We start from the raw sequence: 18267 nt of genomic DNA, 5'->3' as shown, positions 1-18267 counted from the left end.
TAAACAAAACGGAGCTCTTTGAATGATTGGGCTCAAATGACTACACATGCCTCTCGACCAACAAATGATTCCTTTTATAAGACCCAACAAAACATTTCATTGCCCTCAACAAGTAGTAACTGGACTGCTCCCAATTTCAAATTTGTAATCATACAAAGGGACGAGAGTGACTATGGTTTGTGTTTTGAATGCTGATAAGTGTTCTCACCCAAGATTTTATTGCACATCTCCACGACTTGAGGCGAAGAGTGGAATAGACTTCCCGCGGCTGGATGGATAGACCGGAAAAAAACCCAGATCAGCCGGCTTGACATCAAACTGGTTACCTTCCCCTTGGGTTTTCCTCACTTTCGATTTGTCCCGCCGGGCTCGTCGGAAAACTTCTTGGATTTGGCGGTCGTGATCCTTGAGCATCTGATCAACATTGTTGGCTGATGGACGTAATAGAGGCCCAGAATAATGGATCTTGTTTCCTTTCAGTCCATATTCCTGCTGCTGTAATTATGACATTTAAACAGATTTTTCCATCAGGAGTTATGAAAGTAGACAAGGCAATAAAAATGACTGCTAGTGCTTGCTGGGTGACACTGACCAGTTTGTTTTCAAAAGCTTGTGCAATTCCTAAGTGCTTAAATATAAAATCAATAAGAGAGCAAAGTATCCAAAACAAAATTGAAGCAAACTTTGAAAAACTGTTCAGCAATTAATAGAAAGTCGGATCTGAGGACGCTTACCGTCCTATCCTGTCAAAATACATGCTTAAATATCTTGGCCTCGCAATTAAGTGTATGGAAAGGAGATACCTTGAAGTAGCACATTCATATACTAGATAAAAAGAGTGTATGAATTTAAAAATTAAGATTATAGTTTAACCATGCAAAAATTATGAAAAGGTTAGTAATTGGGAAGAGGGACATATTTCAGATAAAAGGAAAGAGATGACCATGAGAATACCATTGTCCTACACACAGATTTTTCTTTATAATTTTGATTAGCCAGATGATGATTCAATAAAATAAAGACTAGTTAGGTGGAAAAGGAAACTAACAGATGCAACTAAATTAGTTATCGGAGATGCGACCGTGGAGAACAATAATCCACATTATATGGACACAGTCCTCAAGGACTCCTCTAAACTCTTTTGTTACAATATAATATCTAGGAAGTTTTTTAAGTTATGGTTATGAATCCTTTTAATCTCAAATAAAAACAGTGTGAAAACTTCAATGCTAGGAAATAGCCAGCTTCAATTACTTACAACAGGTGGATCCATGTCGTGGCTCCTTTCATCTTCTCTCTGATGTAGCATCTGATCACACTTTCTAGTTGCAGCCAAGTTCTCATTAGAAGATTCAGTCAACCTTCCCATGGGTGCAACTGGTTCTGCTTGAGCACCAATTCTTTTTCTATCATCTGATGAACTATTTCTCCTCGCTACCATTGATCTAGGCAAGCCTGACAGATCGGCAAACTCAGAACCTTTAGGTATATTATCCTCATTTTTCCACATCTTTGACAATTGAGTCCGATGGGCCAAAGGTCCAGACTGGGATGATCTACTAGAGCACTGATCCTGGGAATCTTCACTTGCTTCAAGGACAGGAGTTGCTCGGGGCGGTTCAATAGGAAATCCAGAAGCAACTTCCTCCTGACGCAGATTGAACTTCTCACTCCTAGAATTATACAGGCTAATTCTTTTCTGGAATCAAAAGAGGGATTAGTGTAAAGTCGTATACCAAGTAAAATAAGAAACTCTCCTGGATGTCTGTCATAAATGAAAGATATCCTTCTGGGAGAATATAAAACTTGTGTGTGTTAGAATTATACAATAACATCAACAACCACCAGCAAGCATTATATTTTGGGTCGGCTATATGGATTCTTTTTCTCCACTCAATGTATGGTAGCACTATACTGATAGTAAATCACTACATTGTGAGGCTGTGAGCTAAAACCATACAATTGCTTACAAGAAGAATTACCATAAACATGAAACCTGCTGCGTATTTCTCTTTTCCCAAAAGAAGTTCATATTCCTGAATATAACTAACCAAGTAATAGAGGCCAGCCAATGCCGAACCATGTAAGACTTACCTAATTGAGATGAGAAATAATGAAAAACTGCAGTAAAGCAGATCACAAAATTGGACATGTTAACTGAAGTTTTGTCCATTTCCTCTTCCTTGCTAAAGTTTCAAGCATGATGTCTTATGGAAGGAACGGCCTGACTCCAAATCTCCAAAAGGGCTGGAGGAAATGAAACCTGATAATCTAACAAAGAAGGCACTCCAAGTTGGTGTGATCTTTAAATTCCTAATTCTGAAATGATCTTATCTTTTGCAACCTCCAGGGTGAATAATTTGGTAATAAGATCTGAACCATGCCATTCACTTGACCTATAACTTAATCATGATTAGTTACTCTACGAAAGCATCAAAGACTTTGTATGCAGGTAGAAGATTGTGATTCAAATGTTCAAAAGTATTAACAATCTGATAAAATATTCAAGTTCATCAGACAATTAATTGTCATTTATTTATGGTTAGTACCTCGACGTGACATGAGCATGAAAGAGGTTCAAGAATCAGTTTTCTTTTTATAAGGGCTAAAAAAAAGCAAGTGCTAAGTTTCATTTCATTTCTGATTTCTCCAAAGATGATTGTAGAGAGTCAAGCTTAGGGCCTCTTGTTTTGATACCATAATAATTTACTAGCTTTTCTAAGCTTAAGCTCTTAAAGAATTGTATTTTTAAAATTTTAATCTTTTATATATAAACTTACCATCGAGTGTCCATCAATTCTAAGCCTATGCCAAACAAGGCTGATTGGACATGCACATTTAGTGCTGCCACTGGTGTGCCAGCAATGCTGGTTGATATGCATAAGCATAGAACTTATTGGCATAAGGCAGTTCTTGGTTAGGACACTCTTAAATTATTAGATTAACCTATTTCCACCGCCTATATAACTGGTCTGAGGAAATTTGAGCATCATAATATCCATAAAATATTTTTATTTCAGTGAACTACAAGAAAATGAAAAGAGGTTAGAAGGTTAAAAATGATTTTGCCTGGTAGAGGACTTCTGAAAGAAATTGAAGGTAGAAGGTAAAGAATAAAATAATATGTAACTGAATACATGTAAAAAGAAAGTATTACCTGCAGTGATGAGGACAGCTCAGCATTTGCATCAGGTGCTGGAATGGCTTTTGACTCTCTAAGTCTTTTATCTGGATCGAGTCTTTGTACTTTGCTTCCTACAGCACCATGCCTATAAAATGTCACAGTGAACAATCAGTGCTATTACTCAAGTAAAACAAGGTTATAAATTGATGCATTGGGAGAAATACTCTTAACTGTCTAGCATATTGATTTTCATAAATAACGCAGTCGCATGATGAAATTAGTGACATGTGTATAGCCTTTTCAACAAAATCAAACTAGATATAGCTTCTACGAAATCAAGTGCAAATAATGTCGGTCATGAGATGCATCTTTCTGAAATACCGAGTCCTAATGAAATCAAGCAGCATGGCAGATATGAGACAAAAATTAATTCTGTAAAAGCAAGTAATATGCACATTAAGGTAGCATAGTTTAGGCACCAATTTTGAAAAGAGAACTTCAGTAACAAGAGTAAAATGATTCAAACAATCTGCATACAAATAGGTAGCACAGACCTTCGGGCTTCCTCATCTCGTCGTTTTGCATCAAACTCTTTGCTTGGGGGATACTTGGGCAAACTCAAAGGGTCACATGCAAGTGGCTCCATCGTAAAGAACTAGAGAAAAACAAACATAATTAGACAAATTTCTTCTGCTTCAAGAACAGTAATGGATGGAGAAAAAATGTGATGGCTCAAAAGTTGTCAGTTTGCCATCATACGAAACCTAGTAAAAGGTAGCAGTAGAATAGAACAGGAAAAAGAAGCATGAAGCAATTCGTTGGTATCTATCAGTGTTGAGAAGAAGTGGGCGGAAGAGAATTCGAGATATCAGTGCAGCTCCTTCATTCACTTGTCGTTCATGGTAGTTTGGTTTTCCACCCTCTTAATGGCATCTAGCCAAGTACAGCATTATAACTCTACACGGCAGAGACAGTTTCTGTTTCCCACTAATAAATGCTTCTCAAAACAATCCTCTGCAATCACCTTATTAGAAGTGCATGCTTATTTGAGTCCTCCACAAAGGAGAGATGGCAAAAGAAATAACAAGGAGAATATGTGCAGCTTCTACAGATAGTCCTCCTGGAGACATAATTCACATACAATATGTCCCACAGGTGAATTACAATATTACATTGTTGCCACCATTTTCATATTACTTTATTAATATCTCCTTTGAGGCAAGAGATGATTACTGAACCTTCATGAATGTACACATCTTTGAATGAACAATGTTTACCTCAATAAAAATTCCATCTCAGAAAAAATAAATCTCTGGCTGGTTAGATCTAAACCTTCAGAGTGAACTCTAGTTTACAAAAGAAAGTACAACAAAGCGATAAGACAATTACCAAACAAAGGGAAAATAGCATCAACTGGTTATAATAAATAGTAGAGCATGTTCCAAAAAAAGTGCTGATTGCAAGAAATTAGAGCTGATGTCTATTATGTAAGAGCAAAAGATAAAAAAAAGAAGACAAAATTGCATCAGAGCAACAATCATGATCCTACTATTAGGTAGTGCTCAAGTTGAGAGAACTATAACTAAACTACAAACAAAATGTCACAAATAGTATAGAGAATGCAAAATTGATAGAACTGCAATGAAGTAATTATGTGCTATAATAGCAACCATTGATTAAGAAGAATACTGAAACAAAAGAGAGAAGTAACTACCAAAAACAATTTTCTAATAGATATAGTTACACAATCTTAATTTCACAGTATTAGGCAGAAGATTCTGTGGAGCTTGCATACCTCACTCTTGAGGGCAGAAGCAGCAGTTCCACGATTGGCTGGATCTATTGATAGAAGGACATCTATTAATTCTAGAGCTGGAGAAGGGAAGTCCTTAAATGTTTCTTCGACACATCTTCTATATGGTTGTTGCGGTTTGAATATTGTGGCATGAGGTAGTTTAGATTTTCTCCAATAGTCTTCAGATGGCGAACCGCAAAGCTTGAATATTTTGTGCAACTGCTCAACCTATGAATGCATTGACATGCAAATATTACCACAAAAAGAGAAAAGCATAGCCTTGCTGTGCAGGTTAGCTAATGATCCTTTGCTACCATTCAATTACTTAGGACCATATAAATTTGAAGTAGAGGAAGAAAAGAACTCTATCAATATGAACTGCAAGCTATCATAGGGATAATGATGAAAAACATACTGAAATTATGTAAGTGATTGGTATACACACTTCTGGGTATCAAATTTAGCTAAAAATGACGAGATGAGTTGAAACTTCCCAGTTTATACTTCAATTTAGGTCGGTCATGGCTGTGGCTGTGGAGCGGCAACATTCATGGTCGCCGCCACAGTAGCCTAGCAGGGAGGAGGCAGCTGCCTGAGGTATTTGTCTCAAAAGAAAGACAATGGACTTCTTTTGCAAACAAAAAAAATATGGATTGCTTGTACAAAAGTAGGTAAAAAAGGGATGCAGTTTTTTTTCCAAAACATAAATGATTTTATGGGAAAAAAATCACTAAAACAATACAAATAAATTTGTTCCTAGTGAAGTCAACTACCTAGGGCACTTTGAATAAATAAATACTTATTGTCCCCTAATAAACATTCCTCAAATGATAAATTTGATTTATATCCTTAAGCAAAAGCAAGAAAGAGTTTCAAGAAAAGCAATATACCTCTGTTCGTCCGGGCATTATAGGTTTGCCCGCATAAAGTTCAGCAAGAATGCAACCAGTGCTCCATAAATCCACAGCAACTCCATAATTTGTGGCTCCGAGTAAAAGTTCTGGGGGTCTATACCAAAGAGTGACCACTCGACTGGTTAATGGATGCCGTTGGTCAGGATCAAAGAAACTTGCCAGACCAAAATCCGCGATTTTTAAGATGCCGTGGTTGTCGAGTAAGAGATTAGAACCCTTGATATCCCTATGCAGAATTCCACGACTATGACAATGGTCAAGACCACATAGTAGTTGTCGCATGTAACATTTTACCTACAAAACAGCACATACATGTTAACTTAAAATTCTAAATAACTATGCCAAAACCAAAATATGGTATCTGCAAAACTGCCCTAAATTTCTTCATGACAAGCATTGTCCTAGCTGCTTATAAATCATGTTCTATTTGTGGATTGAATATCTTGAATCCAATGAAATTTAAACGACGTACTGATGCAGTAAGAAAGTAAGACTGGCCAAAAGTGATGCATCTAAATAGATACCCCAACCATTTCACAAACCTGGGGTTCAGTGAACTTGAGCCCAGGAAAAGAAGCGAGCCCAGCAAGATCATGTTCCATGTACTCAAACACAAGGTACAAACTGCAAGACATTCGTGATGTGACTAAGCCTTCCAGCTTGATTATATTTGGATGATCCAGTCTCCGCAAAATGAGAATTTCCCTAGCCATAAACTTTACACTTTCAGGTTCCAGATTGTCAAACCGCACTTTCTTCAAAGCAACAATTTTGCTTTTATCAAGATCACGAGCTCTATATACATTACTGTACGTTCCTTGGCCAATCTGCATAACCAAAAAGCAAGAACATAATAAAATACAAAGATTGAATTAATATACTTTAACAAGTATTATTAGCAACAAATTCATCAAGAGGTAACTAAAACGAATAGGTAAAAAGGTTGTTCTATAAAGCAAGTGACAATGCACCGGAAGTAAATCCAAAACTTTAGTATCATGAACTCAGTGCACCAACGTTTTGATGCAAGTGAAAACAATGAACTGCAGTATGCCTGAGAGAGATGATTTGTCATTTCATGTAGGGGATAACCACAAAATAGACACTAGGCCAGCAGCACAAGGCAAATATTACCTAATTTAAAGAAAATATTTATTACCACAAAAAGTAAATGGAAATAAAAAGGATTAACAAACATAAGTACAACCAGTTTTATACTGTAGCGATTAAGAATGACCAATTTGGCAGCACCTAAGGGCCTGTTTGTTTTGAGGTGACTAAATATTTTTTATCTTTTTTTATACCTAACTAAGTTTACTCTTTAAAAAATTAAAACTAAGAAATGAGACCAACTAATTAAGTATGGGGCTTCAAACCAAACAAGCTCAAATGTATCAATCTTGTTTTCCATGCTCAGGTACAATTGACATACACCTACCCATCTCCAGCTTTAGCCACTCTCTAACAACCGACCAGCGATGATATGAGATGAACGAGGGCAGTTAAAAATTTAATTATTCAAAGCATGCTTTATGCCGATAATATCTCTACAAGTTCTAATTCTGTTTGCCTCTGAGTAAACATGAGATTGTATTCCCTTCAATATCATCAGGTCTTCAGTTATCCTATCTCTTCCTCCCAGTGCAAAGATCATGTCCTACTGCTCCTTTCAACACCAGTGCCATTAATTCGTAATTCGACATAATTTCCTTACACCGAGTTACTGAATTCAGGACTTCTCAAAATAAAAAATACCTCAAAATCTCAAATCAATTATTAGCTACAGTATTCTTCCAAGCCAAAGACATACTGACTTAGTTGCTTTCTTTTAATAAAATTTGACAAAAAGCCCCAAATAGGATCCTTTTACCAAAAGGTAAAACAACATTCTTCCAAGTTTACTTTTTCACTTACAATTGAACGCAAAAAGAATTCGTTAATAACCAAAAGAAAAGAAAAAGGAAATCTTACTTTGTCGAGCTTCTCAAAGGAATCAGCACGACGAGGCACCCAACCCCGAATAGCCTCTCCGGCCACCGTCGCAAGCCACGGCGGCCAACCCGCCGCCACCTGCTCTCCTTCGATAGCCTTCGGAACGCTCCTCAAAGAATCTCTACAATGCGCCGCCCTATCCTTCTCCCTCCTCCTCTCCACATCTCCGCCACCAACCCTAATCGATCCACTCCTCTGCTTCCTCTCCGCCGCCACCCCTCCCCCATCTCTGGAGGACGCGACCTTCGCCGACCTCGAGCTCGGGCTCTCATTAATATCGTCAATGGCGGACGACTTGCCACAGACGCACCCCATTCCCTCGGTAGAGGGGCCCGCCTTCGCCTATACGGCTATTTCCTCCTCCTGCGCCGCCGCCGCCGCCGCCAACTCCTCGTCGGGGACGAACATTACAAATGAAGACAAAGAGACAAAGGCAAGCAGAGAGATTTCTAGGCTTTCCTGCTCTCCTCTCCTACTCTCAGAGCACCGGAGAAGGGGAGGCGAGTGGCTTCTTCGGGTGGGGGGTTATTTGGGAAGTTTTCCATCAGCGAAGTGGTTTTCTTTCTGTGGGAAGCGAGATGCCACTCCTACAGGACTGCATGAACTTGGCTACATCCGGACTCTGAAGTCCACCGCGTATCCGGATGTGGTCAATTCCTACAATCATAGATGCAGGGAGATGTTGTACATCTGTTACACTTGTACGATGGGGGGAGTGAGATGCCTACTACTAAGCTGTCCTTAGTTTAGCTTCGCGTAAGATTATGATTGGTTTGTTGTTGTTTAAGTTACGTAATGAGAAGAATCTGGTAGTAGATTTGGAGGAGGAGGCACTCCACGTGCATGATGACTCAAATTGCAGTGGACCAACAGTGTTCAACATAATTATTACCTGATCTGCTCATATATATATATATATATATATATATATATATATATATATAAAGGTTATTTTCATAATTATCACTAGAAGTTTTTAAAATATCATAATTATAAAAAAAAAATGGTAGTAATAATAATATTTTAAAGAATGTAGAGGCAATTATGATACTCTAATTCTTTTAGTGGTAGTTATATAAACAACTGTAATTATAAAATATTAAGAACATTGCTTATCACCTGAAGCTTTTGGATCACGGTATCATTATCAACAGGATGCATGTAAAATTCTTTTACTTATATCTATTCAAATTTATTAAATGTTTGAAGAAATAAATGTATAGAACTATTGAATCATGCATGCCAAGGACCACGTTGGCAGAACTTGCAAGATTTGGTCTGAAAAGAAAGCGGTTTTAGGAAGTAAAAATTTATAGAGGAATTATTAACTTATTAGTGTTTAATAACATTAAAAGTATACAGTGAAAGTAAATAAATATGTTACAAAAGTTACAAATTGGCATCCTCTCATTTTTAAAAAGAGTTAGCAGAATGAGTTAAATCTAAAAAAGAAAATTTGGGAAAAATGGAGACATTTATTTTTTACTCTATTTATTTATCTGTACATTATTATCTGTACATTACAAATCGATGGAATTTTATAAAGATGCCATTTTCTTTCTCTGCTTTTCGGGGTCTCTTTGTATCTTGGCTGTAGTAAATTCCTGCATCTGGGGCTCTATAGGATCAGCTCTCAATCAGAGATAATCATAATATTATATAGCAACAAAAAAAGCTCATAATTACCAACCAACTATAGTAGAGTTGGTAGGTACCTTGCTCATGACTAAGATGGTCATGAATTCAACTCCAACTCTAAATAATATTGTAGAGAAATTGTTTGGTGGTTGGTGGTTTGATGGCTTAGCTCGATTCGGTTGATAACTCAGTAGTGAGCAAGTTTTGCCGGCATTTAGTTCGGAGCAATTATTTGACGGTGCAACGCATAGCTCGAAGCATAAACTAAACAACTTACTATATTAGCTAAAAGCTTATATGCTTCTGTATCTAGAAAGGATTAACACTTTTGTCTAGTCCATATCTAATCTTCGGATTCATGAATAATAAAAAAGTCCTTAATCTGTTAATCCTCAAGGTCTCTAGTGGAAAGAATACAAACTACATGAGCATGACTCTTTTGATTAAAAAAAAAAAGCCCTTAAATAAATTTAATTTTTAAAAAAAAAGAGCCCACTGAAAAGGAAAGTTGGCCTGCAGTTGTTATTTGTCTTTACTCCCAAGCAAACCATGTGTAGGAATTAAAGCATGAGTTGTCATGAGGTCAAGGAGTTTGGGAACACATTAGTGACAAGTGGACTCTGTCTCTACTTGGACAGACACAAACATCCAACTAGCTTCTCCTCTTCACAACCAATTTCATCTGAATCCTATCCTACCCTAAGCCCCAATTCAAATTATAATAAGAAAAAAAATATTATTCCATATAAATCTTCCTATACTAGTATAGAAAATAAACAATTACTAATCTTAATATCTCAACAGTAGTTTCCTAATACCTATTTCTTTCTTATTTTATTCTCAAAGAGTATTCATAATAAATTTATAAAAAATAAATTTTTTTTATTTTGTATCATATCAAAGAAAATAATTAGATCCTTATTCCATAACAGAAGTAAGTCATAATAAAAATATCATTTTGAAAATAATAAAAAATAATAATTATTCTAGAATTAATCCTAAAGTAAAGTAGACCTTTAGTGTCAGGACTCGCAAAGGGTAGGTATAAAAATTCATTTGGTTTTGCTTCTCTATTATTGTTTTGTTTGTAATTTGTTCATTGTCTACTTTCCTCTCTTCCAGAAGCTCCATTCAGTCTCTGCCTTTCATAAGAATGGGGATTTGTTTAAGTATCCAAAGCCTGGCCCAAGCCTCTAATCTACTCCTATTTTGTTTACAAAAATATCATCATATTATTTGATTTATTTGTTCTTCATACATGCTTAACCTGATTATCAAGGTCAAATCAATTTTATTAAGTATGTCTTAGTTAAGTAACATCTTTAATTTGTGTAATTTGACCTATATCAGTGTTAAATCAGATGTCAGTATATGACTTCTGGAACAATATTTATGGGAAGAGAATTGAAAAACGAAATCAATTCAAGATTTTCAATTTAGCTCATATCGATCAGACAAATCTGAACTAAGAAATTTCAGAATCAATTTTAGATAGGAAATTTCTTCTGGGAGTCAACCTTGTATAAACTAGAGACATTCTTTTAACCTCTATACGAGAACTAGAGAGGCATAGTAAAGAAGTTTTAACTTTGTATCATTATAGGAGGAGTTTGGGAGTTATTTGTCCGCCTATGACTTGAAACATTTAGAAGAATTAAAATAGAGTCATCATTAATCGAGACAAACTTCGAGTAAAAGAAGCTAACTTCAACGGCTAGATGACAGACGACCTAGGATATTGTAAATAATTCTCGTAGTTCTGTGCTTGTCCTTAGTTACGAGTTCTATTTTCATGGTTTGAATAGTAGCCAGTTTTTTCTAATTCTAGTAGGATTTAGGATTTGACTGTTTAACATTGACATTGATTTGAATTTTGACTTTTACTTTTTATATCCTATTCATTCAAACTAGGATTTTCTTTATATCATTCGTGAGCTCGAAAGGCTAGATATAGATCGGACAAAGAGCCAATTCTTTTTAGACAATATATAGGTCTCACCATATATATTACTAAACAATTGCTTCGAACCAAATGCCGTCGAGACATGTTCCAAACCATTGCGATGTCGAACTGCACTGCCGAGTCAAACTATCAGACTACCAAATAATTTTTTCACAATATTATTTGGGATTGGAGTTGATCATATAACCTTTTTGGTCATAGGTGGTGTCAAACTAGGATTTCTATCTCTCACCCAAATATTTTTGCTTAGATCTTATATTACGTATGAACCTATTTAATAAAATTTGATCAGAATGACCAACATAGATAGAATTCCATTAATTAGAGCATATTTATTAGTGGGTTAAAACCGTTGCCACGTGGATCGACCACGTCATCGGATACCTAACTATTATTCTTCCGGTAGTGTCTCTTTATCTCTATTTTTGTTTATTAAAATTAATTACGATCTCCTACAATGGGCCTCGGATGTACAGTGTACTAACCACCAAAGAGACGAGCTGAGCTGCGATGACTTGTCGAGGCTGTGATACGTTTGTCGGTGCTTATAAAAAGATTACTCCTTTGGTAGGATGTCATATTCGTGCAAGCTATGTATCAGACCAACCTTCTTTGACATTTGATCTACTCTTTACCAACCAATAGATACACCGATTAGGATCATAATTATTGTCGAGCTACTATATGTTTTATGAATAATTACACTTGAATTTATTTTTCGTGACATCTCTTAACTATGAGAAACTTTCAAGATGACACGATCAACTTTAGATTTTATAGGGATAATATTTATCTTATTTTATAGAGAAAAAATAGAAAAGCTGAAGCTAAAATAGTCATTTGAAGTTCTTCTATTAATATCGTCGATGGGTTTAATAGAGATTATCTTTTGCACACCATGGCAGGAAGCTCCTTTTTATGATGTGATAGGAAAAAAATATGAGTTAGATACGCAAAAACCTCGATAATAATAATAATAATAATAATAATAATAATAATAATAAACTACGGGACATTCTTGATAATAATCACAATAAAGTTTGGAGGCAACTCACTAAATTGGCTTTAGTAATGCCTTCATAGTGTCTAAACTGAAGAAATACTTCTTCTCCCTTATGAGTTTTTTTATTCTCTTTTTTTGAGAGGACAAAGTTCTCTCTCTCTCTCATGAATGATTCCCTCCATTAGCTTTTGCTTGGTCAGAGATTGCAAGTCATAAGAATATAGTTGGAGTTTAGTGACATATCTATTTGTAGGAGTATGTCTACATCATTTTGCACCAAGGGAAGAAGAGAAGAATGAAACACTTCATAGTAAATTTTGTCCACTCTCCTCATATGGCAATGACATGAACATTTTAATAATTACTCTGTTTCTTGTACTCTTGTGCGAAGAACTTTTCTTGTTTTCCCAATTGATGATTAAGTTGTTCTACCTAATTAATGGGTCCATCTTATTTAAAATAGTCACTTAATATGTGATTTTATTGAGACACATCAACCATATATGAAATACAATACGAGCTGGACACATGAAAGCATTTCTCTTCTTTGTTCTAACGCAATGAAAGCAGGAAGTGGTTTGCTCTATCCAGTTCTCGGTGTTGCTACTTTCATAGCCTTCATACACATCCATGGAGTTTTTTATTTCAATTCTGAAGAGCCCAAATTTAGCTTTGTTCAGAGAGACGGGAAACAGCTGATGTTAGATGGAAGGCCATTCTATGTCAATGGCTGGAATTCCTACTGGTTGATGGATCAAGCAGTGGAGATATCCAGCAGGCAGAGGGTCAGCAAAATGTTTCAGATTGGTGCAAAGATGGGCCTCACAGTTTGCAGGACTTGGGCTTTCAATGATGGTGCTCACAATGCTTTGCAAGTTTCACTTGGCCGTTTTGATGAGAGGGTCTTCAAGGTTGAATACTAGTTAGACATTAGCTTTTAGCTTTTGTTATATTTGATCCACCAAATGAGTAGTTTCAGTTATCGTTATCGCAGGCGCTCGATCGAGTAATTGTCGAAGCGCGAAAAAATGGAATCAGGCTGCTTCTTAGTCTTGTCAACAATCTGCAACACTACGGCGGTAAGACGCAGTATGTTAAATGGGCATGGGACGAAGGCATTGCATTGACCTCCTCAAATGATTCCTTCTTCTTTGATCCTTCCATTCGAATTTATTTCAAGATTTATTTGAAGGTATTATATGATCTTTTGTCAATTTATCTATTTAAACCACACCTAGTATGCTTGGCTATTTTGATTCCCTTTGCAAAATTCGCAGTTTGGATGATATAAATTTCTTTTGCAGACTATACTAACAAGGAAGAATCACTTGACTGGAATTGAGTATAGAGATGATCCAACTATATTTGCATGGGAATTGATGAATGAGCCACAATGCATTTCTGATTCATCTGGTGACACTCTGCAAGTAAATATTCACCATTTTTCCCAAGATAATGCTGCATATTAACTAAAATAAACCATAGTGACAAACAAAATGGGGCTATTATGCATTTATTTCTAGAATGGTTGTCAAGTCTAATAGGCCTTCTTAAGAATCTTAGGAAGTTCTTATCTACTCTAGAAATGAAGAAAAGATCTTATCCTTATCTTTCTGAATTCATACCAGTGCTTGATTAGAATTCATACAGCATAGAAAGGATTCAATTGATCTTTGCTTTTCAAAGAATTGCAGGAGTGGATTGAAGAAATGGCACAGTATGTGAAGTCAATTGATTCCAAGCACCTTGTGACGATAGGACTCGAAGGCTTCTATGGCTCAACTAGCTCTCCAGAGAAACTAAGTGTGAATCCAGGAGCATGGTATAACACCGTAGGATCAGACTTCATCCGCAATTCGAAGGTCTCCGCCATCGACTTCGCATCTGTGCATATTTATCCTGATCAGTGGTACCAATACACTACTATCTAGTCCTCTTCTTTGTGTTCCAATGTCTGCATTATCAAACAGAAAATTTAATAGAATGAACTTTTCAGGTTAATGGAAGCTGAACTTGATAAAAAGATAGAGTACATCTCCAAATGGATGGCCTCACATATTGAAGACGGTGAAGAAGAACTAAAGAAGCCAATCTTATTCACCGAATTCGGTCTCTCGAACAAGAACAAAAATTTTGATCATTCTGATAGGGAGGCATTCTACAAGACTGTCTTTGATTCTGTGTATGAATCAGCAAAGAAGAATGGAGCTGGAGCAGGTGCATTGATCTGGCAACTCCTGGTTAAAGGGATGGAAAATTACAATGATGATTTCGGAATTTTCCCCGGAGACAGACCTCCTCTTGACAATCTGGTGAAGGAGCAGTCGTGCCGCCTGGCGGCTTTGCGGCATGGCGAGAATTTAGCAGGAAGGAAAGCCAGAGAGATTTGCTGAGACAGACCAGTTAACATTTCTTCAATGCAGTGGCAATTTGCTGCACCAGATGATACTTAATTCATCTGGAATCTGTTGCATGGATTTCAATGTAGATCACACACATAGACTGTTGATTGGTACAGTTGTGGACTCAGAAAAGGAGAAAGAAAGAAGTTCTGATTCTTTTCTTCTTGTGAATCAAAATGGTGGCTGGATTGATATCCTTTGCATTGCATTGTCTCATAATGTACTAGTTGTTTCAATTGCTTCACAATTTAGCTCCAATTACTTACATATATTAATCAATAACCAAAGCCAAATTATACTTAATGTAAATTTCTCCATTACAATTGCACAATTACATTGCAAAGCGGCTGCATCAAAATTCTTTTTATTTCATCAATAGGTCCATGGGCTTGGTGGTGTCATTGGGCTATTTGGAGTATGAGCTTCTAGATGCTTAGTATTTGACAGAGCAAGTTTTTCCAAAATGGCAAAGGCATATCCTTAACTAAAAAGGATCAATCCAAACAAGAATAAGGGTATTTTTTTTTATAATTAAATTTGAGTACTCAATCCAAATAGAGATTTTAGAATGGGTGGGAAAAAAAATCCTAAATATCAATTAGTTATCAGTGGTGCAAAAGGCCCACAATTCATGAACCTATTGGGCGGCCAGATTGCCCTCTCGAGTACAAACTATTTCTCATCTTTACATAGACCCTCTTATTTATTGTTTATAACATATTAACACTTTTAGTCATATAAAATATTTAAAAGACCCTTTTCATTAGTTATCTATTATATTTTTTTTAGAAAAAAATATCATGTGAATGTCATGTAATTAATTTTAGATCTTTTAGAGTAAGAATTGTCTTGTCTTTTGCTTGTGTTGTACCGGCACTACTAAGAAGAAAGAGGAGAAGAGATGAAAAGGAGAGAGAAGAAAGAGAAAAAAAGAGAGGAGATCAAAGAGGTATCAAGATGTTGCTGCCCCACCCTTGCTCATCGGTCGGTCGCCATCGCCTCGCCCTTGCCTTGGCCCATCGTCCTCTCACCTTTGTTCTAGCTATGGGAGGAAGAGGCTGAAGGTTGCGACGACGAGGCTTCGCAACAATCCTTAGAAGGAGAGGAGTGTTGTTGTCATCTCTCATGCCATATGTAGTTTGTGTGCCGGCATGTTAGTTCTTGCTTTAGAAACTATTTTATATTTAGTTAAAAAAATAAATAAAATAGTAAAATAGCAAAATAGTTATTTAATCTTTTTCATTAGTACTGTTTCCATTGGCCCTAATAGAGTGCTATGCAGGGTTCAAATTTTCTTCCCCTCGATAAGAGGGTTTTTCCACCGCCTTCGGCATCTTGTCTCCTTTCCCCTCCTTAATCTTTCGTATTATCAGTATCTATGCTGAGTGTTGTAAAACTTATATCAACCCCCTCCTTAGTCTTTCATGTCACCTTCGTTTGAGCTGTGTGCCGTGGATCTCGTCGACCCTAGTCTCGGCCGTCCGGCCTAGCTGCCGACGTCCTAATCTAACCGATTTTCGCCTTGCCTTGCTTCTTAGCTTCGCCTAGATTGTAAGGATCTACCATGGCCTAGACATTTTTGGGTTTTAATCTATGTTCTTCTCTATTCGTGGATGTAATTGGCAGACATATTCTTGAATTCAAACGTCTGCTTAAACGGGGTCTTCACGTGGTTTTATTATATTCACTGGATTTCATTACTTGCGTGTTGTTTTCCTATATGCGCTTGCTCCTTTGTTGGGTGAAACTCATACTATTATACTTATAGTGCTGCCACGAAGTAGGAGGCTTACATTTAGAGCGTATGCTCTATCTCTTTTTTTATTTTTTATTATCATACTTGAGTGCGTATCCTTAATACTTTACTATTACTATTATTTGATATGTAATACAGCCAAACATGAGGCTTGTTCTTAAGGTTCTTATCCTATACCCACTTTTGTTTTATGTATCAACTTATAATCGGTTGATTGAAATTAATGATACAAGAACTTTCTCTAAAAAAAAGAAAAATTAATACGGTTCGAAGAGAGATATTACCTAATCAAAAAGGAATAAGAGAATACATACTAAAATGGGCCATAGTGATGAGATCTAAATACAATTATTCCTAAAGCTAGATGTAGACAGTGCTACTAGAAAATTGAGAATATCCAAACCCATTGTTGGGAAACCTTTTTTTTTTTTATAATTAACAAGAGTAACAAGACCTTTACCCGTCCCACACAACACAATAATAAATGCGACATGAAATCCTAAGACTATAAAGGGGCCTCATCAAAGTGTAGGTCCCTAATTTTTTTTCCACCACAGCATTCTTGTGAAAGATGGATGGATAGAGATTTGGCCTTCTCATCACCTACTCGTCTATTCAATATGAATGAATAGAAAGGCAGCAGCAGCCTTCAAGCTCCTGTCCTTTCTCAATGACCATGCCAATAAAGTCAATTATAGCTATTCTTTTCCTTTCACTATTTTATTATATAACTACTTATTTTGAATCTTACTATCATCCGCACCTAATTATCATTAGGATATTTTGCTTTTCATGTCTCAAAACTTTAATAAATAAATAAATAAATATCTCTCATTTTGATTTTACGATTACCGTTTCTATTTTAATCTTAACCTTGAAACAGCATTTCAAAGAGTTTTAAGATCAATTTGTATTTATATTTCCAGCCATTAAACAAGAGCTTGAGCCAATATCTTACTTAAAGGCATCTTATATTGGAGAGAAATTATAATTTACCTTCTTGTACTTTAGACTTAAGCATTTAAATCTCATACGGTTTAGCCTAAGTTGTAATATTTAAGCAACTGGTGCCAGTAAAATATTGGATAGAAAATATAACCGTTACAATTTGATGTGAAATTGGATAAACTATAATTTTCTCATTAATTTATAATCTAAAAACTTTAAGTGCTAAAATTGACTGAGAAATGCTAAGATTCCCAATCAAACTTTTGTTAGAGCAATAGAGCCTTACCATCAAATTAAAAAGATGCATATCTTTTGTCCCATCTCTTATTAATGTTAGCGATCTGTACATAGTCAAATCACGTAGTTAACTGTCTACCCATGTAGAAACACGAATGATTAGGAATGACAGCCATGGCTTCTATTAAAATGAAGGTTAGAAAATTAATTAATGGGGCTAATTTTCTTTTTGAGGTAATTAATTGACTATTTCTTTTCTTTTATCGCTTAGGAGCCCGAAGGCTAGATACAAATAGCTAGCCCTTTTTAGATACGGAGTCATTTAGGCATCAATTAAACTTTAATTAATATACTGAGTCGGTTAGTCTATGCTTCAAGCCGTATATGTTCCTCTGAATAAAATGCTCTAAACCATCGTGTAGCTTAGCTTTTCTAAGTCAACCACATCATCCAGCAATTAATCGAGCAGCAACTAACTAAAACTAATTATCTCGG

The 18267-nt window shown here is 36.1% G+C and overlaps 2 protein-coding genes across 2 annotated transcripts; one reads left to right on the top strand and one right to left on the bottom strand.

Annotated features, from left to right (window-relative positions):
- On the bottom strand, positions 1-8422 carry LOC140782058 (probable serine/threonine-protein kinase At1g54610). The gene is made up of 8 exons (XM_073128411.1): positions 7805-8422; positions 6376-6660; positions 5810-6127; positions 4920-5147; positions 3679-3779; positions 3158-3269; positions 1259-1699; positions 1-495 (listed from the first exon to the last, which is right to left on the bottom strand). The coding sequence occupies exons 1-8, from the start codon at positions 8138-8140 to the stop codon at positions 217-219; spliced, it is 2100 nt and encodes a 699-aa protein (XP_072984512.1). The 5' UTR covers positions 8141-8422; the 3' UTR covers positions 1-216.
- A 4495-nt stretch (positions 8423-12917) lies between these two features.
- Positions 12918-15027, top strand: LOC140780899 (mannan endo-1,4-beta-mannosidase 2-like). The gene is made up of 5 exons (XM_073126604.1): positions 12918-13340; positions 13424-13621; positions 13734-13856; positions 14124-14338; positions 14426-15027. Exons 1-5 carry the CDS (start codon positions 12933-12935, stop codon positions 14820-14822), a joined length of 1341 nt encoding a protein of 446 aa, XP_072982705.1. The 5' UTR covers positions 12918-12932; the 3' UTR covers positions 14823-15027.
- Positions 15028-18267: the final 3240 nt, after the last annotated feature.

This window comes from Typha latifolia, chromosome 2 (genome assembly GCF_019914945.1).
Source record: "Typha latifolia isolate L0001 chromosome 2, TyphaL0001v2, whole genome shotgun sequence".
Taxonomy (NCBI): Eukaryota; Viridiplantae; Streptophyta; class Magnoliopsida; order Poales; family Typhaceae; genus Typha; species Typha latifolia.
The sequence above is the reverse complement of the archived record's forward strand: the minus strand, read 5'-3'. Positions and strand labels throughout refer to the sequence as shown.

Coding starts and splice junctions, on each gene's coding strand:
- LOC140782058 (XM_073128411.1), bottom strand. CDS start 8,140: ATGGGGTGCGTCTGTGGCAAGTCGTCCGCCATTGACGATATTAATGAG. Junction 3,270..3,678: donor CGAGATGAGGAAGCCCGAAG/GTCTGTGCTACC, acceptor GACATTTTATAG/GCATGGTGCTGTAGGAAGCA. Junction 1,700..3,157: donor AGCTGTCCTCATCACTGCAG/GTAATACTTTCT, acceptor TTTTGATTCCAG/AAAAGAATTAGCCTGTATAA.
- LOC140780899 (XM_073126604.1), top strand. CDS start 12,933: ATGAAATACAATACGAGCTGGACACATGAAAGCATTTCTCTTCTTTGT. Junction 13,622..13,733: donor ATTTCAAGATTTATTTGAAG/GTATTATATGAT, acceptor TTTCTTTTGCAG/ACTATACTAACAAGGAAGAA. Junction 13,857..14,123: donor CATCTGGTGACACTCTGCAA/GTAAATATTCAC, acceptor AAAGAATTGCAG/GAGTGGATTGAAGAAATGGC.